This window comes from Chlamydomonas reinhardtii, chromosome 10 (assembly GCF_000002595.2).
Source record: "Chlamydomonas reinhardtii strain CC-503 cw92 mt+ chromosome 10, whole genome shotgun sequence".
Lineage (NCBI taxonomy): Eukaryota > Viridiplantae > Chlorophyta > Chlorophyceae > Chlamydomonadales > Chlamydomonadaceae > Chlamydomonas > Chlamydomonas reinhardtii.
In genome coordinates, this window is record NC_057013.1 from 4,454,247 (window position 1) to 4,470,726 (window position 16,480).

General features: G+C 59.4%; 1 protein-coding gene across 2 annotated transcripts in view; it reads left to right on the forward strand.

The window, feature by feature from the left end:
- Positions 1 to 16,327, forward strand: part of CHLRE_10g451600v5 (uncharacterized protein) — a 62,112-nt gene extending 45,785 nt beyond the window's left edge. For both annotated transcript variants that reach the window (XM_043066978.1, XM_043066980.1), the window contains 42 exons: positions 133 to 303; positions 423 to 651; positions 848 to 1,065; positions 1,271 to 1,382; positions 1,521 to 1,670; positions 1,846 to 1,923; positions 2,163 to 2,247; positions 2,420 to 2,465; positions 2,642 to 2,747; positions 2,937 to 3,098; positions 3,182 to 3,260; positions 3,413 to 3,541; positions 4,080 to 4,108; positions 4,259 to 4,714; positions 4,904 to 4,957; positions 5,147 to 5,313; positions 5,530 to 5,656; positions 5,859 to 6,035; positions 6,240 to 6,387; positions 6,658 to 6,784; positions 7,079 to 7,149; positions 7,397 to 7,485; positions 7,776 to 7,841; positions 7,947 to 8,036; positions 8,248 to 8,330; positions 8,518 to 8,625; positions 8,805 to 8,907; positions 9,179 to 9,318; positions 9,551 to 9,649; positions 9,985 to 10,112; positions 10,339 to 10,421; positions 10,694 to 10,765; positions 11,056 to 11,260; positions 11,528 to 11,595; positions 11,753 to 11,809; positions 12,000 to 12,089; positions 12,232 to 12,366; positions 12,576 to 12,861; positions 13,127 to 13,311; positions 13,519 to 13,662; positions 14,027 to 14,200; positions 14,606 to 16,327. In XM_043066978.1, the coding sequence (XP_042920376.1) occupies positions 133 to 303; positions 423 to 651; positions 848 to 1,065; positions 1,271 to 1,382; positions 1,521 to 1,670; positions 1,846 to 1,923; positions 2,163 to 2,247; positions 2,420 to 2,465; positions 2,642 to 2,747; positions 2,937 to 3,098; positions 3,182 to 3,260; positions 3,413 to 3,541; positions 4,080 to 4,108; positions 4,259 to 4,714; positions 4,904 to 4,957; positions 5,147 to 5,313; positions 5,530 to 5,656; positions 5,859 to 6,035; positions 6,240 to 6,387; positions 6,658 to 6,784; positions 7,079 to 7,149; positions 7,397 to 7,485; positions 7,776 to 7,841; positions 7,947 to 8,036; positions 8,248 to 8,330; positions 8,518 to 8,625; positions 8,805 to 8,907; positions 9,179 to 9,318; positions 9,551 to 9,649; positions 9,985 to 10,112; positions 10,339 to 10,421; positions 10,694 to 10,765; positions 11,056 to 11,260; positions 11,528 to 11,595; positions 11,753 to 11,809; positions 12,000 to 12,089; positions 12,232 to 12,366; positions 12,576 to 12,861; positions 13,127 to 13,311; positions 13,519 to 13,662; positions 14,027 to 14,200; positions 14,606 to 15,430 (6,151 nt within the window). In that variant the 3' untranslated portion in view covers positions 15,431 to 16,327. The remainder of the gene's footprint in view (positions 1 to 132; positions 304 to 422; positions 652 to 847; positions 1,066 to 1,270; positions 1,383 to 1,520; positions 1,671 to 1,845; positions 1,924 to 2,162; positions 2,248 to 2,419; positions 2,466 to 2,641; positions 2,748 to 2,936; positions 3,099 to 3,181; positions 3,261 to 3,412; positions 3,542 to 4,079; positions 4,109 to 4,258; positions 4,715 to 4,903; positions 4,958 to 5,146; positions 5,314 to 5,529; positions 5,657 to 5,858; positions 6,036 to 6,239; positions 6,388 to 6,657; positions 6,785 to 7,078; positions 7,150 to 7,396; positions 7,486 to 7,775; positions 7,842 to 7,946; positions 8,037 to 8,247; positions 8,331 to 8,517; positions 8,626 to 8,804; positions 8,908 to 9,178; positions 9,319 to 9,550; positions 9,650 to 9,984; positions 10,113 to 10,338; positions 10,422 to 10,693; positions 10,766 to 11,055; positions 11,261 to 11,527; positions 11,596 to 11,752; positions 11,810 to 11,999; positions 12,090 to 12,231; positions 12,367 to 12,575; positions 12,862 to 13,126; positions 13,312 to 13,518; positions 13,663 to 14,026; positions 14,201 to 14,605) is intronic.
- Positions 16,328 to 16,480: the final 153 nt, after the last annotated feature.

Sequence of the window (16,480 nt, forward strand, 5' to 3'; positions counted from 1 at the left end):
CATCGCCATTATTATTGTATCAACTAGATGATACCGTTGCCCGAGCCAACTCACGCATCTCTCTACAGTACGTGTCCATGCCATCAAATGTTATCGCTTCATCATGTGGTATGAACATCTGGTGGCATGCAGGGCGGTGGCCAGTGCGCGCACCAAGCTGCGCTCAGGCCGCATCCTGCTCCATGACTTCAGCATCAATGGCCGGCCGGGCGCAGTGCAGATGCTGGCACTGCAGCACTTGCAGGTTCAGCAGAGTGTGCGAATCTTGGATGAAAGCGCCATGCCTATCACCGGATTCGTCAGGTGCGGGAGTGGGGCGGGGCACGCGCAACATCCCATTGCGCAGATGCACCCACACTGCTGTGCAAACGCTGGCAAACACCGCTGGAACCCCTACCTCACGCACGCACGTATTCATACAGGTGGCCGGGATCGGAGGCGAATCGCGGCTTTGATCAGACACGCGGCTGCCCCATCACCAACGCGCGCGTGTGCGCTGTCACTGCCCGCGAGAACTCAAGCGTCAGTTGCGCAATGAGCGACCCCGGGACGGGTGCGTTCCTGCTGGCTGCGGGCGTTGGCTCGTTCCTGCGGCTGGACGTCACGTACGAGAACCACACATTTGCCATCAACATGCTCGGCACCGTCGATGTACGTGAGGGGATGTCAGGGGAATGGAACGAGACGCCACAGTTTTTGACTGCGCAATTGACGAAAAGTACTCTCAAAAAAGGGGTCATTAAGGTGTAACTGCCGTCCAACCACGCACGGCCGCGTATACAGATAAGGGCTCACCCCTCCTCCTTCCTCTGCTGCCCTTCGATTATCCATACATATAAAACTTCAGGTTGATGACACTGGGGCCTTTGAGCTCATGGCGCCAATCTACGATGTCGATATCCGCGACCTGACCCGCCGCACCGTGCGCGTGGGCCTTGTGGGCGGGCAGTGTGAAATCAAACTGGGAGCCGCCGTGCTGCAGTTCAGCGCCTACGACTGCGACCTACAGTCGGGCCAGCGCGCGCTGGACCGGCGTGTACGCTTGGACCCGAGCGTGCCGTACACGTAAGTCGAAGGGAAGCTGGCCACGGTACAGTTAAAGCCGTGCGGCAATGGCAAAGTGATGGTATCTAGCTCCGGCTACATGATCCCACTGTATGTGCTATCGACTGATAACGCCAAGGCAGGCAGTCTACATGCGTGACACACAATGGTTTCCGCCCTACCTTATACCCTGGATGCATGCATTTACTATAATGCCCCACCGCAGGGACATTGAGGTACCAGCATTACCCTGGGACATATCCTATGTGGGCATTGAGGATGCTGTGCCCGACGTGAGCCCCGAAGCAATCGAGCGATTCCTCACCATCACCAACCAGGTACGGGGGTGTATGGTCGTTGCTGGAGCGTTCGTTTTGCTGGAGCGTGCGTGTGTGCGTGTGTAATTGAGTATCAACGTGGCGATGCCTGCTGCTGACAAAAAGACTGAGTCACTTGATTAAATGCTCCATCCGTAGATCACGGGCTTTGTGAACCTGACAATTGGTACCGACACGGAGCTGTTCGACCCCACTGCTGCGGACCTCGACATTGGTGAAGAGCCCGTTCTGCCTGAACCGCCAGTCGTCAAGTTCCAGTTCACAGCTCCCAACGAGATGGAGGTGCAGGTGCGTGCGTGTGTGGTGATTAGGGAAGTAAAGGCGTGAATGTACGGGCACGATGTACGGGGTAGCTGCTTGTTTTTTGGGGTGTGGTGCTTGCTCATCATGTTGCACGGCTGGGGCTGCCGTCCCACCCAAGCCACCCCACCCAATCTTCATGCCGCCCACCCGCGTGCCACAGGTGTGCAAGGACTTCAAAGGCTCCCTCATCAACTGCGGCGAGTTCAGCCTCAACCGCCGTTGCGACGGCAACACCTCGGTAGGGAGGCTGCAGGGGGTTGCGTAGCGGGATGGCACATGCAGATGCGCCAAATACGCATAGCAATGCCTTGGATGCCGCGCACGCACCGCTTGCGGCCAGTCAGTGTACAGCGGACCTACCCAAGCAAAGTGGTAATCATGCAGGGCTACCAAGTCCCATGATCATCATGTGCACAAAGGATTGCTTGCGCACAACGGATTGCATGCTAACTTCTGTACACACATCACCTGCTGCAGATCAACGCCTACCAGGCTGTGTACAGCGCCTTCGGGCCGCCCGACACGTCATTGGTGAAGAAGGATGTGTTGCTGCTGAAGCGAGGTGGGTGTCCGGGGAGTTTGCTGTGTGCATAAACTCCAACACGCACCGCTTTGTGAGAGCAAGTACTTGACCGGTGAACATTGCGCCAGCTCTTATTGGCGTGTGTAATTTGTTAAGCCGTCCATGAGCATGTGCAGCTGGTTGACTTTGCTCGCCTGTTAAACACCTGCAGCTGCGCGGTATAAGATGCGCATCAAGCTCTTCCAGATGTACGGCAGGTACGTGCATGCACGTGCCTGCATGCTGGCAGGTCCAGGCCGGTTGCGGACCATAACTGTGCGTATGTACATATTTAGCACGGCTGCGGCGCACCCGTCCACTATGCTACAGCTACCTGAATGGCCCCGGGTTCATTTCTCGCGGTGCCCCTCCCCGTTCCGCCCCGTGCGTGCAGGCTCCGGTGCGACAACCTGAAGACCACAGTGCTGGTTCAGGATTCCATTGGAGGCGAGGTGGAGGAGAACCAGTGCAGCGTCAAGCGCCGGGGCTGCGTGAAGAATGTGAGTGCGAAGATACGTGCTTGGTTTTCAGGAGGCATGAACGAGGTGCAGCTGGATGGTGGCGCCAGTCGCAGTGTCCCAAGTAAACCCGCGGTGAAACCAGCAGTAAAGCTTTGCTGAGAACTTGGTTAACCTGCACGAGGATAGATGCCTGAACCGAGTCCTGCTCGTACGGATATGTACATGCAGGTTGGGTTTGATGAGCTGACCAACACCACCGAGTTCACCTACGACCTGGTCCCGGGCGCCATTAGCTTTGCTGTCGGCACCGCCTACGCGCTGCCGCTGTCGGCTGTGGCTGCCAGCCCAGGCTGGCCTTCGCGCTCCCTGCTATTGTACTCCATCGTGGAGGTATGTACATGCAACAGACTCCTGCACCTTTCGTTTGCGGTGCCGGACAATCCCTTAATCACACGACCTGTGCGCACACGCAGGGCACCCAATCCCGCACGGGCACTGGCTACATCGAGATCCCCATCCCCGTGCCTCTGCTCATCTTGCGCGACCCGCCGGGTAAGAACGCGCGCAGGCGATCAAATGCGTACAGCAGCGTTTGTGTGCTGGTGGTGTGCCTCCATTCAACACCCATCCAGCCGTGTGCGCTGGCACGCACGAACGCTTAGCTTTGATACTGCATGACTTGCTTGCAATCTGGACGCGTCCAGGCGACCGCAGCTATGCCACGCTGGAGGGAAGCATCTCCACAGCCGTCAAGCTGTCACAAGTGACGCACGACAAACAGACCTGCGGCGGCGTGGGCGATGATGAGGTCTTCAGCAAGGCCATGCCTGTAAGTTATTGGTGCGTGATCATCACTGCTATGTGCATTCCACACTTTTTGCTGAGCGTGTCATAACCCATTCCCACACCTCCCCCCCTCTTGTCCATCGGTTCATGCACGGACGCGTCGCATCCAACAGTGGGTAAGTGCGTTTGTTCGCTTTGTGAGGCATCCCGCCGCGCTTAGGGCCATAGGTTGCATTCCCTGAAATTGCGGACAATATGTGCGTGTTCGCCGCGCTAAGCTGGTGAAAGAATCTCTCGTCAGCAATTGATCAAGTATTTGATACCCGTGCCTTTTAACCACATCCACCCTCCCCTTGCATAACGTTATCTACCATCACCGCAATCCCTGCCGACGTGGAACCAACGCAGAGTAAGTGCGGCGGGACAATCAAACAGTGAAGGAGCGTGGTGTGTGAACACGTGCAACCTACTTGCTTGCTCCGCTGTATTCACGCGCGCTACATTTGTGTCACACATTTCCCATGCATGCTACGGCATGTACTTCTGGCTGAAGCTCATTTTACCTCTCCATCTGACCCCCAACAGACTTGCTGAACGCGGTTCCTTTCTCCAAGGTGAGCTGGGTGCTGGGTACTTGGCTGGGCTTCGACAGCTGTACATATGTACCCACTGCTACGTGCATACGTACTACTAAGGATTGCCAGGCTAGGTATATTCTCGTCAAAGCGTTAACTAATGGCGCTGTCCTGTTTATTCGGCTGCAGTTTGGTAAAACCTCCAAGATCAACGAAGGGGTGATGAAGGCAACCAAAAGCGCCGCCAAGGTCGCGACCGCACAGGATAAGATTAGGAGAGGTGTCCCGAAGACCAGTCTGTGGGGCCAGGTGAAACGGTTTGGCAGCAAGGGGGCAGCTGCACCCGGGAAGGCGGTGAAAGGTGTGGTGAAGAAAGTGAAGTCATGGACGGGCTCTGGGACGAAGAAATCGGATATTGTCATTGGCGGCCAACGCAAGGGCGCCGTGCCAGTCAAGCAGCAGGAGTGGGTGAGGGCAACGGCTAACCGTGGCGCAACAACGGCAACGCAAACATCATCCGCGGCCCAAAAAGGCACCCAGCTCCCTTCGTCCCTGACCAAGGCGGTGAGCACAGCGAAGAAGGTTGTTGACAAGGTCGACGACAGTCTGGAGCAAATGGCTTTGTTCTACCAGAAGTACTTCCAGGTGAGCATCTAATGTATGGCTGCATGCTAGCATTCGTGTGACGCCCAGCTCTGTGATGAGTGATGACGTGTCATTGGATCCAAGCAATCCGCTGACTCTTCCGAGCGCGTGCATGTCCTTGCTTGTTACAATGCCACTCGGCACCGTGGATGCGCGCACGCACCCCAACGTCCATGTGTGGCTCTGCAGGAGAACGCCATCAAGAAGTTCTACGACGATTACCACATCAGCAAGTACATCAAGGTGCGAGATAGGCCCGGTCGCACGGTCTAGAGCTGCGCTGGCATGGGCAGGTGCTGGCGGCGGGCTCTGCAAGGCGCGCTACCTACCCTGCCCGGGAATGCATTTTGCCCAGGTTCACCCGATAAGTAAGGTAAACCCTTGTATGCTTCAAGCATTGTGTTTCCTTTGGCGGCCTACACTGCACGCCAGGTCCTGAAGCGCCTGTACAAGAGCGATGCTCTCACGCCTGAGGACACCACGGGCGAGCAGCTGCAAGACCCTGATGGACTTGAGATGGGCCGCGGCGCGGGTTTGTCGTACCGCAAGACCGAAAACGGTGGCCAGCTGGCATTCGAGCTGTTTGAGGGCCTTGGAGTGTGAGTACCCACGCATGTGATTCATGCAACTTGGCGTGCCCAAAGGGGAGTTTGCCACATGTGATCAGGCTGCTGGCTATCTGCAGCCACCAGCACCGCCGTGCCGTCCAATTTACGGGTCGGTTTTGGGCCTGGGGATGCTAGAAGACTAATTATGACGATGCATTGTCTGCGTTTACTCATCATCTGGACTGTTGCTTTCTTACTTGCATGCAGGCCGACTGACCCCGACACGCTGGCTGCCGTCATTGCTGAAATGAAGACCCTGGGTGAAGACGAGAGCGCCGAGCTGCTTGCTGGGCTGGTGGAGCAGCGGGACTATGCGCGGGATGCCGTTGAGGAGGTGCGTGGTTGGGCCAGCCACGCCTTGACGCGGAGGTCGTGTCCATGCGCGTGTGCATGGCAGGGGCCAGAAAACCGTACACTAGGGAAGTCCAAAGACACTAGGCTTGTCCATGGCTCGTGCAATGCTCACTATGCTGCCTTGCTCCCCGCCCGGATAGCTTCTCACTCTGTACGTGCATCGCTTCACTCGCTGCATGCAGGACCCCATGCTGCCAAGTGTCAACCTCATTGACATGAACGTGGCCTTCAACCGCGACCCCTACGGCCTGCGCCCTGGCTACAAGCACCTCGGCAAGGAGACGTCCAGGATCCCCGACATCTACCGTCCCCAGGACAAGGCCGAGTTCAGGTTGCGGTCCGGCGGCTTCAGTGGCCTGGTGAGAGCTTGATCATGCACGTCAAGTCGTGCTGCCAGTACCCCAGTGGATACTCAATCGGCGCAGTAAATACAATGACCTGCTGCTCTGAATTTCTCTAGTGCTCATTTGCGCCCATCAGGCCGCAGGATGGGTGTCAAACAACCAGCAGCAGCAATACCCCCGCCCAGTCCCTGACAAACCTGAACATTAATTTTGCTGCAGAACCCCATCTGCGCCAAGCGGCACATTGGTGTCGGGTATGATCTGGACATCCTCTCGTGCGCGGGCTTGGGTTACATGGTGTGCCTGCCATCCATCCGTGATCGAGGCCAGGCTGGCATGCTTACTGATATGGCCTGGTACAACGAAGGTAGGGGCGTGGCATGCGTTGCAATGCTGCGGCGGGCCACGGATAGACCACTTGCCCCGGGTCCCCTCAGGATGCATGATGCCCTACCGTGTGTGGTGGCTGGGGCTGCCCGCGCACCTCACACTCTGCACCGCTTGCGCTCGCTGCTGGCAGCATTAGTTGTAGCGTCTGCTGGCTGCACCCATCCAGCTGCCCATCCCAAAGCTTTTAATCAGGGGTGGTTTGTTCCCTAGCCAATGACTCGACATTCACCCCGCCCGCCACATACAGAGGAGGAGGAGTCGTACTACAAGCTGACCATCAAGCGCGAGGAGGGTTTCAGCACGCCTGAGGAGTCCACCCCAGAGCTCACCGACGGTGGCGGCGACATGATTCTGGCGCCCACGTTCGCCATTATGTGAGTCGCGTGCACGTGGTGTAGGTAGTGCACGTGGTGTAGGTAGTGCACATGGAGCGGTGTGTCTCAGCTGTTTCTGAGCCATACGTGCCAGTGGCTCCTGTAGACACGGGGTGGTGGCGCGGGGCAGCCGATGCGTCCTGGCTTCCGCACTTTCACGTGGACATCCTCGCTTGCGTGAATGCAAAACCACACATTAGGGGTTGCTCAACACTTACGTTTGGTGCTGTGTTTGGGTTCGGGTTGATGACAGCTAAGCCAAGTATCTGCACTCGCCCGCTGCGCCCTTCACAGGTTCATCCTGCAGGATGAGCTGAAGTTCGACACCCGCACGTGCACACCAACGGCACGCATGGGCATTCCCGGTGCGTACGTGTCGCCTTCCCCAATGCACAGTTGGCTCACATAGCTAGCAGGCGGACCGGACGACCAAGCACGCCGCACCTCAACCACTTCCCCACCTCCCTGATAAGGCGCGCTGTCAACCAAGGTGTATGTATGCTACAGCGGCGCCAAGCTTGATCCAGCTGACAGCTAGCGCCTTCATCAAATTGCGGTCGCTGTACCCACCTGACCACTCTACGTGCCCACACTCCCATTCTTCCCTCGCAGGCTGGGACCTGCAGGAGAACATGCATGGCACTGCCTGGCACTCTGTGCACCACATCCGCAACGTAGTCATCCCCGAGCTCTCGAGCAAGGTAGGTGCCGACGTGTGCGTGTTTGTTGTAATGCGGGGGATGTGACACGCGCGTAGGCACTATAACTGCTGGGGGTGGCATGGCGCGCGTGTGTGCGCACTTGATTGGGGCCGGCGCAACGTGTACGTATAAAACAAGCATTGATGTGACTCCCTGGGGGCCTTGCATGCATTGTATTTACCTGGAGCGAGGAATGGCGGCTTGTATAGCCATCCCAGACATCCTCGCGCATCTCGGCCCTGATCCCCCTGCATTCTGTTCCTGTTGGTTCGCTCCCGGTCAACCTGCAGTACGCCGCCGAGATGTCCAAGCCGGCCGCTCAGCAGAGCCCCGACATCCTCGCCAACATCTACCAGGTCCGCACTTGACTGCATGCAGCACACTGGTGCCTGCTTTCCATGAACCGTGACATTCCGCCACTTACCTTCATTGACGCTGCCCCTCCGCTCTTCCTTGCGCAGGGCATGCGTGGTTGGGAGGATGTCATGACAATCTACGATGAGATGAACACCATGGCAAAGCAGCAGGAGGAGAGCTTTCCCAACTACGTGGTACGTCGAGTGGAAATAATCAACCCACGTCCCACGCTCGCAACAACAGACCACAAGCGACCAGCGTCCTATGCAGGGTGGCTGGTATGATCCCTGCTGCTTCTACATGACGCATTTACGCAAACGAGTATCTCCCGCTGGCCCGTCGTCCACCCATGCCTTACCTCGCCCTCGGCACCCGCATTCCCCATCCACTCCCCTCATCCCCCAGGTGGGAGACCAGGAGATCAACGGAATGGTGCAGGGCACCGTGGAAGGCGTGTGGCAGGCGACGCTGGACGACCACCCCGACAGGTTCGCACTGTTTGGATGCTGTTGTGGATCATCATGCATATACTGCCAGCTGTGGCTTGAGCACGGTTTAAAAAGCTAAAGGCGCCATCGCCATTCTCTTGCCACCGACCTGTACACAATCATTTACGCATTGCCACGCGCGGATGACACGCATGGACATTCACGATGCTTGTGATGTGACACGCAGGCACATGGATGCCTTTGAGGCCCGCTCCATTGACCCAGAGCGGCTGGAGCAATCACCAGTGTGGAAGCTGGGATACTATGAAGGCAGTGAGAAGCTCGCGCAGCTCATGTAAGTGACAACGAGCCGCATGTTTCGTAGCCGTGCTTGTTACGAAATTCAACGCGCGCTTCTTGTCTGCCTGGCTTGACGTTTTACTGAACCTGGTGAGAGGACGGCCCGCTGTTTGCTGCGGTTGTAAGTACGATGCTGTGGCCGCTGCTCATGCTGCTACTGCATGTACCACGCAGGCTGCGTACTCAGGCGTACATGGATAACAGCACTTCGGCCGGCAACATCGTGGCGATGCCCCGCGCCAAGGCGGCCATGGGCGGCGTCGCCACCGGAAAACATGTGCGGCTGGGCGGGGTGTGGCGTTAGGGGCTGCATTCCAGCTTCGGGTGTGCCGTGAATGCGTGTCCGGATGTTACCCTACGGCGCGATGCGGTTAGCTGGATGCAGCGCTGACCGGGAATGGCCGAACGCAGCACTGGCGGAGGAGAGTGAGCGGCCGCTCCGTTTTATCCCACGCTACTCTCCGGAGCTGCACAGCCTTGAAGCCGCCATTCTCATCCTCATGACACTTGCGTGTTTTGTGCCCTGTGCATGTTTATGTGCATGGCAGGTTGACATCCTGCAAGAGAAGTACGGGGTCCAGTTCAACACCATGTCCTTCAGCGGTGGTGGCGGCAGCTACAGCTACCGCTTTAAGACCATGAGCACTATCAGCACCAAGATCCAGTTCCAGATCAGCTTCAAGGACATGTGAGCGCTGTACGGATGGATCCCGTGCATACCGTATTGCTGCTTGTGTGGAAGTAAATGCAATGCACGGAAACTGCCCAACAAAAGGCTGGCAGGGAAAGCGGAGGGCGGCGTCTTAGGAAAAGGGCCGCGCACGTGCCCACACTATGCAGTCCTGAGCAAGGGCGCCTAACAGCACTGACCTCGAATGACACGTGCTGTTGTGTGCGCTGCCGCATGTGCGTTGCCGCAGGTTTGGCTGGAAGGGCGGCGGAGGCGGTGGTGTTGGGTTCTGGATTGAGACCACGGATGAGAACCTTTACGGTTTCGAGCTCGAGTTCGACTCCAGCCTGTGAGTGCAGGCCTAGCCTGGAGGCCTAGGAGCAACTACCGTACCTGACTTGCAACCGAGTGTACCGCACATGCCGTAAGGAAGCCAAAAAGAACACACACGCTTGAACAAAATCACGTGCTGCCCGGTTCCTAAGTTGCATGTGAACGCACGCACGCATTCACAGTCCAGCAGTCCCTCCACCTATCTACGTACGTGGCACTCACCAGCAGGGTGCATCCCCGCCCGCCGCGCCGCCACGCTTGCCATGGATTACTACATTGCCTTAAAGTGATGTGAACGAATCCCTAACCCCCTCCGCCTCCGGCCGCCTCGTCACCCTGCCACTACCGCAGGCTGGAGGAGACGGACCGCGAGCGCACCGTGAGCTTCACGCTCAAGGACAAGGACGTGGGCGACTCCTTCCTGGTCAAAGTCAAACCCGACATGGCGTACGGCACACCCATGTTCGAGCTGCTTGCGGGTGAGAGCGTCGGGCATCGGGTTGGGTTGGGTGCAGGATGAGCGTCTGTGTGTGAGCGCTGGGAGCTGCAGGTGGCTGGGGTGACTGTCACTCGGATTGTGTGGAGCAGGAAGGAGTATTCGGCGTGTGGTGCACCACTGCTTGCCCAGCCCCACACAGCCCCACCGCACTCCATACATGGCCCTACCCGTTATTCACACCTACAACCGTGTGCGTGTGCATCCAGGCCGCAGCAAGTGCCCATACGAGCACGGCACGCTGCAGCGTGAAGGCGCGGCGGTGTCTGTGCTGGGCGGCCAGAATGTACAGGTACGTGGGCCATCGATCCTAGTGGCTGGCTTCAGTCGCGATGCATGGGGTATTACATTAATAGGCGCGTGCGTGCGCATGCGGTGGGGGTTAGGTGCGGGCGCTGCTGGTGCTGGTATGCGGTCGGGTGACTGCTTGAATGGCACGTTCTACGTGGCAAGGTGTGCACAGCTGTGTACAGCTTGGGACCAAGCTACGTTTCACCCATATACACCTGAACAACCTGCACCCGGCGCACGAACACCGCTGCCACACTGCTGTGCCTGCTGCAGTTCAACGTGAAGCAGGGCACAGAGGCGCTGTACGAGCTGCTGATTGAGAACCAGTCCGGCACAGACGAGCAGGTGGGAGCGGGTGAAGTGTGTGCTTGCGTGTTTCGTGTTCCGTTCGTGGGAGTAGCTGGGAGAGGGCAGAGCGGCACACTGAGGGCCGCAAGGGTCGCCATACCGAGGCGGTCACATGCCCGCCGCCCGCAATCAACACACATCCACTTGCGGCTGCCGCCCCCTACCTTCCGCCCACTCCACGCTCCCATAACACCATGCACGGCCGGCAGTCATTCACTCATTGTGTAATTTACTAGCCCGCGAAACTGAACGCCACACGTCGCATCGATCGACACACCTACATGCAGGTGGAGCTGCAACTGGGCCCCGACCTGGCCACCAACAACCAATCCATGTACGTCCAGCTGATGGGGGCGCCGTGGATCGAGCCCGTGGGGTTCAGCCTGCGCGGCCCCTTCGCCGCACAAACGCGCGCCCTGGTGTCAGCCAAATGCGGCCCGCGCTACCCCTCCGCCAGCATCGACATCGTCGCCAAGTCCACCTGTGACAGCTGTGAGTTGGTTGCTCACAGCGGCTCTACTTGTTTGTGTAGCTTGAAGCTTGGTATTTCCTCAGAGCGCACGGGGCTAGCTAGCTAGCTTGAACGTGTGGACCACGTCTTATTGGTTGAGAGCATTGGCCTAATTAGTTGGCTTATCGTCCGCTGCCACATACTATGCGAGACAGAAGTGACAGCAGCAGGTGTGCCCAGGCGCACATGGCCCGTTCCCCTTGCTGCACGCCGTCTCAGCGCCTGACCGCCCTTGCCCCTCCCTGCAGCCGAGCTGTCGCGTACGCCCCTCACGCTGCAATGCTTCACCCCCTGCCCCGCTGTCATGTGGCCGCAAGTAAGTGTACGTCTTTAGGACTGTCCTGGTGCCACACATGCGTGTCAATGGGTCACAGTGCGTGGGAAGCGCCGAATGGAACCGCGATGCACTAGATTCACTTTTCACCACCTGTAACATAACTCCCCACCTACTCGCGCCCCCGTGTCTTCCTCAGGAGTGGCCGCAGCAGCAGCCCCTCATCTACAACCTCAGCGACATTACAGCAAGCAAGGTGGGATGGGTGTGGTTGTGGGTGTTTGAAGCGCGCTGGTGTGATTGTACCATGTAGCCGCCGTTGTCTATTGCCGCCAGCGAGTGCGGTAAGACCGTACTCTACGTACGCGGGCCTGCAGCTTCACACCGCCACCTCCACGCCGTTTATGACTACATGCCCGTGTGCCCTGCTTCCCTGCCTTCCACAGACCATCCGGCTCAAGGTCTTCAACCCCGCATACTCCATCCAGAAATGGAACACCCACCCGCGCCTCAACGGCACCAACGGCACCACTTCGGTGCGTCCTTCACCCAGCTCGCCACGCACGCACCTTCCCTGGCCTCCGGCCCCCACTCGCTCCCCTTCACACGGATCAAACCCGACTCTTCCACACGAAATCTGACCCCTCCACCTACCTCCTCCACCTGCCTCACACTCAGATCATCATCGAGTACACCAACGTGGTCTCGGGCGGCGGCATCTGGCTGCCGGTGCGCTACCTCAACGGCAGCCGGGTGGACTTCAGCAAGATCGAGGACCCCGCCTACGGCTACGCCACCTTTGACTGGTCGCCGGTGGGTAGCAGCAGGGCCTGCTGTCTCTGCGCGTGATGGTGCTAGCTCTATGAAGCAGCAGACCGTTTCCCCTGCCGCCGCATGGGGGGGGGGGGCTCAAGGCGATTCACAGCAACACCCGCGTCCGTCCCGCGGCACGTACGGCACGCACCCACCCACCCACACACACGCACACCATCCACGCATCCACCTTCCGCCCTCCCCCGCAGGCCTCTGTGGTGGACGGCGAGTACCTGCTGCGCTACGTGGCGTACTGCGACATCCTGGTGGGCGGCGGCACCGACAGCCGCTACGAGGGCCCCTCCATCTCCCTGCTGGTGGACAAGGCGCCGCCCGTGCCCAGCCGCTTCTCGGCCTGGCCCAACATGTCGTACGTGCCGGGAGACCAACTGTTCGTGGACTTCACTGAGCCGTTGGACTGCCGCAAGCCCTTCGCCTTCGGCGTGGTGGCCACCCAGCGCGACTCGGCAGGCAGCACCTTCATCATCCCCAGCAGTGAGTGGAGGGCGGGGCGGGGGGCGGGGCGGGGGAGGCTGTCTCCGATACGGTATGCCTAGTAAGAACGGAGACGCAAAGGAGCGGAGGGGTAGGAGTCGCATGTCGCGCATCCCGCCTGGACCCTGCTTACCTGCCTGCCTGCCCTACCGAGCCGGCCCGCCGCACCATCCTGCCCGTGGCTACGCCACCGTCCATACATCTCACCCTCTCCGCCCGCCCCCCGCCCCCTGCCCCTGCCCCCGCCCCCGCCCTTGCCCGCCAGCCGACCTGTACGCCACGTGCTCGGGCAACCGCATCAACTTCCACTGGGACTCCATCAACCGCCCCACGGCGCTCATGCCCAACCGCACCGTCACCATCCAGCTGCTCAACGTCAAGGACCTGGCGGGCAATGCCGTGCCGCGCGCCATCAACCTCACCTTCGCCACCGGCACGCTCACCGCAAACGTGAGCAAACACTACGGTACTACCAGGATACCAGGGATTCTGCTACTTTTGCTTGACTACGGCCAAAGGCCTACTGCTGATCTCTCGGTCACGGCCCCATACATTGCCTCCGCACATACACCTTCCTGTCCTGCCCAGCCCAGCCGATCCCTTCGCGGTCAACCCGCCAACCCGCCAACCCGCCCACACCCGACCCTATCCGCGCAGGCGCCCGTGACGCTCAACTATGTACTGGGGCCGCTGCCCACGCCGGCGCGCCGCCTGCTGTTCGCCGACCGCTCGGGGGTGCTGCCGGTGCAGCTGGTCAACCGCCTGGCGCTGCGGGACGAGTCCGCGGCGGAGAGCCTGGAGGTGGGCACCTGCATGTGTGTGTGCGTGGTCAGGGCGGCGTTTGTGTGTGTGTGTACACGCAGCTGCTGTGTTAGGGAGCACAGTCAAGGAATGTACATGGGGGGAAGCGGGTGGGCTGGTGACATGGTCTGGCCACATTGCACCTGCACATTCGAGTGGCTCACATGTTTGGTAGTAGTGGACCCGTACACAGTGCGCTCGGGTCCCCAGTCCGCAGCCTGCCGCTGCTACGTGTCGCATGCGCATGCTCGCCTCTGCGTGTATCCCATACCCATCACCCACCCATCAGCCCACCCACCAACCCAACCATCAACCCACCCATCCTCCGGCGCCCGCCCGCCTCCCTCCCTCCCTCCCTTCTCAGGCCCTTGTGGAGCAGCGCATGGAGGCGCGGCGGCAGCTGCTGGCCCGCGTGGACGGCGTGCTGCAGAGCTGCACCGCCAGCGGCGAGGCGCTGGCGGCGGTGGCGGCCATGACCAGCGCGCGCGGGCGGCTGCAGGCCACTGACCTGCTGGAGGATGAGGACCTGCTGAGCATGGTGCGTGCGTGGGGGTGGGTGGCTGGGTGGGTGGGTGCTGGCTGGGTGCTGGCTGGGGACGTGGGTTTGTGGTGGCTGGGGCGTGGGTGCTGGCTGAGTGCTGGCTGGCGGTTGGCAAAGGAACGAGTATGTGTGGTCCCTGGCTGCTGGGTGTTTGGGGCTGGGTGTTGTCACCCACCTCGCTCCTGGCGCACTCTCCCATGTCATGTGAACGCCACACACCCAGTCGCGCCAATCTCACCCACACCAACACACACACACACACACACACACACACACACACACACACACACACACACACACACACACACACACACACACACACACAACACACACATGCACCCATACACACACAAGCTCAACGTACAAACACACACCATCACTCCCATACACACATGCACACAGGTCATCGAGTTCCAGGCGACGGGCGGCAGTGCCGAGGAGACTGCCGCCGCTGCCGTGCAGCTGGTGGCGGCAGCGCGCGACAACAGCTCGTGCCTGTCCACCCAGCTGGCAGCCAACTTCGCGCAGCTCCGCCGCGTCTTTGCCGAGAAGGGCATCGACGACCAGCTGCTTGAGGGCGCGGGTGAGGAGGAGCTCCGCGCGGTGCGGGCGGCGGCAACGGCGAGGGCGGCGCGTATGGGCCTGGCGCAAGCGTGGGAGGCGTCCGTGGCAGAGGCGCAGCGGGAGCAGGCGAAGCTGCTGGCGGCGAGTGAGCAGGCGACGACGGAGGCGCAGGAGCTGCTGGCGCACATGACAGCAGTCTCGGAGGCAGACGGCGTGTCGGCTAACCAGCAGGCGGCGGCAGCCGTTGTGGTATCGGGTGCAGAGGAGGGCGGTCGCGGCGGCATGGATACCAACCGCCGCCACCTGGTGAACCCGGCCGCTGTCTCCGCTGCCGCCTCCGCCACTGTGACACCCCAGCAGCAGCAGCAGCAGCAGCCTGCCGCTGCCGGCGGTCTGGTGCACTGGCTGCGCAGCCACCCCTACATCAGCCTGGCTGTCTGCGTGCTGGTGAGCAACGCCGTGGCGCTGCTGCTGGTGGGCGGCATCTGGCGCTACAGGAAGCGCAACAGCGGCCTGTCAGAACTCAATTCCAAGAAGCGCGGCACAGGTCTGCTGCCGACTCGGCGCCGCCGCGGCCTGGCGGCGATCCTGCGGCCGGGTGCTGCGAGCAGCGGCAGCACCGGCGACGGCGGCAGCAGTGCTGGCGACCAGCACCAGGCGTAAGCGCTGCTGCAATTCTTTGTTTTCTTCTCCATCTTGCCTTGCGTTGTGAATAGTTCGTCCTGTGATGAGTATGCGCCTTGATGATCATGTTGCATATAAAGCATGGTGTTTCAAGCATACTTGCTATATGAAAGGTGACGTAGTGTTTAGAATGATTGCATGCACGTTCTGTCATGCCTCTGGGCACTGGGGGTATTTGATTTCCGCCCTGCTTTCTCATCGTGCGCGGTCTGCACGGTCAGTGTGATGCACGTAACCGTTGCCCAGCAGTACCGTACGGAGATTATGAAGACGTCACGATGTTTCTGAATGTGAGACGGACATTCTTTGCACAGTTAGTGTCTCTTTGCCTGGGCTTCGCTTGCATATCGGCCGTCTGAGGCCGCTTGTAGTACACACCGCGGATCGTGGTTTGCACGATCTGAAACCATCTGCACATCATGCTCAACTCGTACAGCAGCGCACGCAATTTTGCGTGAGTTTAGTTGGCACGTGTGAAGTGACGCTTCTGGGGTTCCTTCACAAGATGTTTACGGTATATCTGTCCATCAATATCGTTCTTAGCGCCATCCTATCAGTTTCATCACGGCATGCGTGCATCCATCCTTTTGTTTCCCCCTTCTCAAACGTTTCTGTTTCTTTCGCAGTTTGGGTTGCAGTTTGCGGCTTGGCGTGTGTGTTGATATTGTTGCTGGAATGGACCTCCTAATACGGGCAGTAGAGATGGTATGTTCGTGTATATGCCTCCACGCGTCAGAGGCTTGAGACGGGAAAAGTGTTTGTTGTCCCTTGCGTGTGTGCAGCCCCTTTATCCAAGGTAAAGGTCTATCTCAGCCTATGCAGGACTGGCTCACCCTAGAAGAACGTGCAAGAATGAACCTGTAATAAGAAGGCTTCTTTGCCAATGTATGCCTCACGCTACAGTCCCACATGTAGTCTAGCTCAATCAGTTATACTAATGGAACAGGCCTGGAGCCGTAGAAGTCAGCCTCCGCGGCAAGACATGTCGTGCAGCCGCCCTCGGTCCGCAAGAGTGGGTGGGGGATGATG